This window comes from Poecilia latipinna, unplaced genomic scaffold (assembly GCF_001443285.1).
Source record: "Poecilia latipinna isolate Pla-1442-1.1 unplaced genomic scaffold, P_latipinna-1.0 Scaffold1854, whole genome shotgun sequence".
In the NCBI taxonomy this organism is placed as follows: Eukaryota; Metazoa; Chordata; class Actinopteri; order Cyprinodontiformes; family Poeciliidae; genus Poecilia; species Poecilia latipinna.
Window position 1 is genome coordinate 91,894 of NW_015114470.1, and position 4,203 is coordinate 96,096.

The window sequence follows — 4,203 nt, forward strand, 5'->3', positions numbered from 1 at the left end:
TACACCAAGATAGTGCACCACTATCTTGGTGTATTGTGTACACAAAGCTATTGTGTACAGAATAGCTTTGTGTACACAATACACCAAGATAGTGGTGCACTATCTTGGTGTGCACCAAGATAGTGCACCATGGTTATTCAACGTGTGTAAGATATCTGTGTAAGATAATTATGAACGAAATAATACCCATGATCTTCCAATAAAATTGTTTAACACCAGTGAAGAAACCTTTAATGGTATGTTATGATGTAGACCTGTCAGACCAAAAAATGTACATGAGTCAATATTAATATAACTTTAACATAAAATGAACCAAAATCTGTATGTAGCTCTACATTCAGATGATTGTTGAATCAACACTGATATAGAGTCAGTAATGGTTGAAACACTAATGTTGATTCAACCACTTTCAATTTCGTTTCAATGTCAGGCTTCTACGTGGATTAAATGTTTCTGCCTAACGTTCTTTCACTCATATTTTGCTATCTGGGGTGTCTTATATTGTAACATTAGATGCTAATATATTTTAATTCACAGAAACATGTAATTGTCAGATTCTGTAAACTGACTAAATCTTCATTCAGTTCAGTTTGTTAGAAGAGAAAAGCATTCATTTAATTTCATGTGACCAAATCAGTCCAGTTCTAACAGACAGGAAGTACCTGGTCAGCGACACTTTGAGTGTTGATCTGCTCTCGAAGCTCCTTGCTCAGCTGTCTGAAGCGCTCTGACCTTTGACCCTCCTCTCGGCTGCACATTAGGCTGTGATATGCCTGCAGTCCAGGCTGTTGCTTCTCAGGAACCAGCAGAATCTTCCTGAGCTGAATGTCGCCACGCTCCCCACAGGTCAGGAACTTCAGCATGGATCCAGTCAAGAGAACTCCCTGGAAAAACATTTGATCTGCTAGCAGGTAATGTAGAAAATAATCACACATCAGCTCTCCTGTTTCTGTGTGGATCTGCTCTGTCATGCATGCTCTGCATGAGGGATTGCTGTAAAGTCAATGACAACGCAAGTGATTGCTGCTGCTAATTTATTTAAGAAAAGGTAGAAACCATTGATTACATATTTGGAACTGACATTATAGCGTGTAAATCATTTTGTTTACCTGTCAATATCAAGACATAAGTTCTGTGAGGTATATCTTCCCTTTATCTAATTTATTATTATTATATTATTGTTGAAATATGGGAACAAAGTGACAGAGAAGCCCAGTTCTGTTACTCATCTACCCACATAATTTAATTTTTAGCAGTAAATAAATTATTTTTGGTAAAAGCTCTGCCTGAGTTAACATCAGAATGGTATGGAGAAACTGTTAGAAATACCTGGTCTCACCTCTAGGTGAATGAGGGAAATGCATGAGAAAAGATGAGCATACCTCCAGCTCCTGGATCCCCTGAAGCTGCTCGGCCCGGCTGCCAGAGGCGGCCGACAGGCCCAGCGCCCAGGATACGATCTGGACCACAGCCTTCCTGTTTGCTGCTCTGCCTGGATCTTCCCCTCCATCCATACTCTGAACACCACCCAGCAGCTTCTCCTGCAGCACCAGGTGATGGAGAGGTACTCATGAAAAGCATGCATTGTTGAGGTTTATTTCACTCTGGCATGTAATACAAAATAATTAAAAATGAAAAACTCTTCATCATGGTCAGAGGAAAAATTATTCTCAAGTCCATTCAGTGAAGCGATACGAAGCAGCTAAGACTGCTGTTCTCCCATGAGCCGGACCTTGATGATCTGATACTCACCTTAATCTGCAGAAGCTTGTCTGCAGGTTTCTTACTCAGGATTTTTGGTCCATGAATCCAGCTGGCTGGCCCTCCACTGTCTCTGAGGGAACTATCGAAGATCAGACTATAGACCTAAAGCAGCCATACAGAGAGCAAGAATGATTTGTACTGAAGATGGCAGCAACTCTTCAGTTATTCATCTTTATTATGGATGAATGGCGTAACTGCCATCAAATCAGAACAATAAAAATCACATATCAGTAATCAATAAGGATATTCCTTCACAAAATAAAACAAACATTTGATTCCCTTTATTTTTTCTGGCAGCAGCTGTCGACTGAAGATGTTCTGGTGCTTCATAGAACTTTTAACGCCATGCCCTGCAAGGTTCTCAGATGCTTTGGAAGAGAGACAAGACAACAGCATCACACATCCTCCAACAGGTGGAGGTTAATACTCCACCTGCTACATCAGTGGTGCTGAGCTGCTCTTCCACATATTCAGCTTTGTTTCACCAGTGTTTGGTCCAGCCAAGAGGCTGAGAGAAATGGCTCTCTGTGTCACTTATTTAATCCCCAAAGAAATAGAAAGTCATAGATTACCAACGAGAAGTTCCTATAAATTTTGATCAATTTAAAAAAAAGTATGATTTAAATTAGGAACACTCTTAGGTTACATTTAATTTAAAGGATACCAGAAAGCCTATCACTGACTGTTTTGTTAAAACATTTATTTCTTCATATGAATTTTTTTCCTCGCAGAATAAATATAATCAAATTAGAGTTTGAGTTTTTATTGCAGATTTTGACACTCCATTTTCAGGCTTTTTGGTTCCAATAAATGCCACATGCTATGCAGCTCTAATCATAATGCTGAACCATTTCAGCTGATTGGGATTAAAATATAGTTTTATCATCTGAAGGAGAAATCCCACAGTATTAAAATGACTAACTTGGTTTCTAAAATTTCTACTTCACACACGTTCCAGACACTGTAAATGTTCCACTCACTATTTAAAGAGTGCAACCTTTCCACAGACAGACTTTTTAAATGTAAAAGTTTAGAAAACTGCCACAGAGCAGCAGGCAGAGCCCAACAGGAAGTGAACCTGCAGCTGAAGGTTGGAAATTTGCTCTTGGGTCATTCAAGTCAAGTATTCTAAAAAGAAAATGACAGATGCTAATCTTAATTAAAATGGACAGTCCCTTTTTTTTGTAGTATCCCTCTTCAACATATATTAATAAACATGGTTCATATTTTCTATCAGTCAATCAAATATATTTGTATAGCACATTTCAGCAGCAAGGTATTTCAAAGTGCTTTACATCATAAACACAAAGTCATGCAACATAGAATCAACAATCAAAATATTACATAAGTCAAGTGCCATCATTAAATTCATAATACTGTTAACAGGAGCCACGGATGGATTGTAAAGGTGCGGGATAATGACCACTCCAGGAAGGAATAATGCTGATCTTCTTTTAATGAAGATAACCGAACCGGAGTACAACTGGATAGTTTACGTGCTCCAACGCCGATGCAGACAAACTTTACACGTCCACACCAGAGTCAGCGAGCATCCAGAACTAAAAACAAAAACATTCCCCCAGAACACACAACTGCTGCAAGCAGAATTCTATTAACGAAGTAAATTAACTGTAACGCACTTAAACTCAGATCAACCTAGTTAGTATGGGAAATAATGCAGAGATAAGCAGATGCTTACAAGTACTACAATACGTTTCAAATACAACTCCAAACAGGTGGGTTTTTAGTTGAGATGTAAAGGAACTCAGTGTTTCAGCTGTTTCACAGTTTTCTGGAAGTTTGTTCCAGATTTGAGGTGCATAGAAGCTGAATGCTGCTTCTCCATGTTTGGTTCTGGTTCTGGGGATGCAGAGCAGAACCAGAACCTGAGGGGTCTGGAAGGTTGATACAACAGCAGCAGATATTTAATGTATTGTGGTGCTACGTTGTTTAATGATTTACAAACTAACAGTATTTTAAAGTCTGTTCTCTGAGCTACAGGGTGTCAGTGTAGGGACTTTAAAATTGTGGTGATGTTTTCTATCTTCTTGGGTTTTAGTCAGAACAGCAGCAGCAGCGTTCTGGATCAGCTGCAGCTGGATGATTGATTTTTTTAGTCAGACCTGTGAAGACGCTGCTGGGGGAATCAATGTGACTGAAGATAAACATGGATGAGTTTCTCTAGATGCTGAGACATTAGTCCTCTAGTCCTGGAGATGTTCTTCAGGTGATAGAAGGCCGACTGCTTATGGTAGCTGATCTAATTTCCTGTTATAACCTGATCTAGTGGGAGCATATAAATATTGAATAAGAGGGGTCCTGTGACTGAACCATGGGGTACACCACATGTGACCTCTGACCTCTTCGACGAGAAGCTGTTTCCTATTGAAACAAAGAAATCCCTGTTGTTTATGTAACAATAGGGTTGAGTTCTGGACC

At 39.3% G+C, this 4,203-nt stretch overlaps 1 protein-coding gene across 1 annotated transcript in view; it reads right to left on the reverse strand.

The window, feature by feature from the left end:
* Positions 1 to 4,203, reverse strand: part of LOC106934751 (ATP-binding cassette sub-family A member 2-like) — a 122,614-nt gene that overhangs the window by 88,706 nt on the left and 29,705 nt on the right. Inside the window, exons 6-8 of the mRNA XM_015014850.1 lie at positions 1,753 to 1,866; positions 1,383 to 1,541; positions 663 to 884 (exon numbers count right to left, since the gene is read on the reverse strand). Coding sequence (XP_014870336.1) covers positions 663 to 884; positions 1,383 to 1,541; positions 1,753 to 1,866 — 495 coding nt within the window. The remainder of the gene's footprint in view (positions 1 to 662; positions 885 to 1,382; positions 1,542 to 1,752; positions 1,867 to 4,203) is intronic.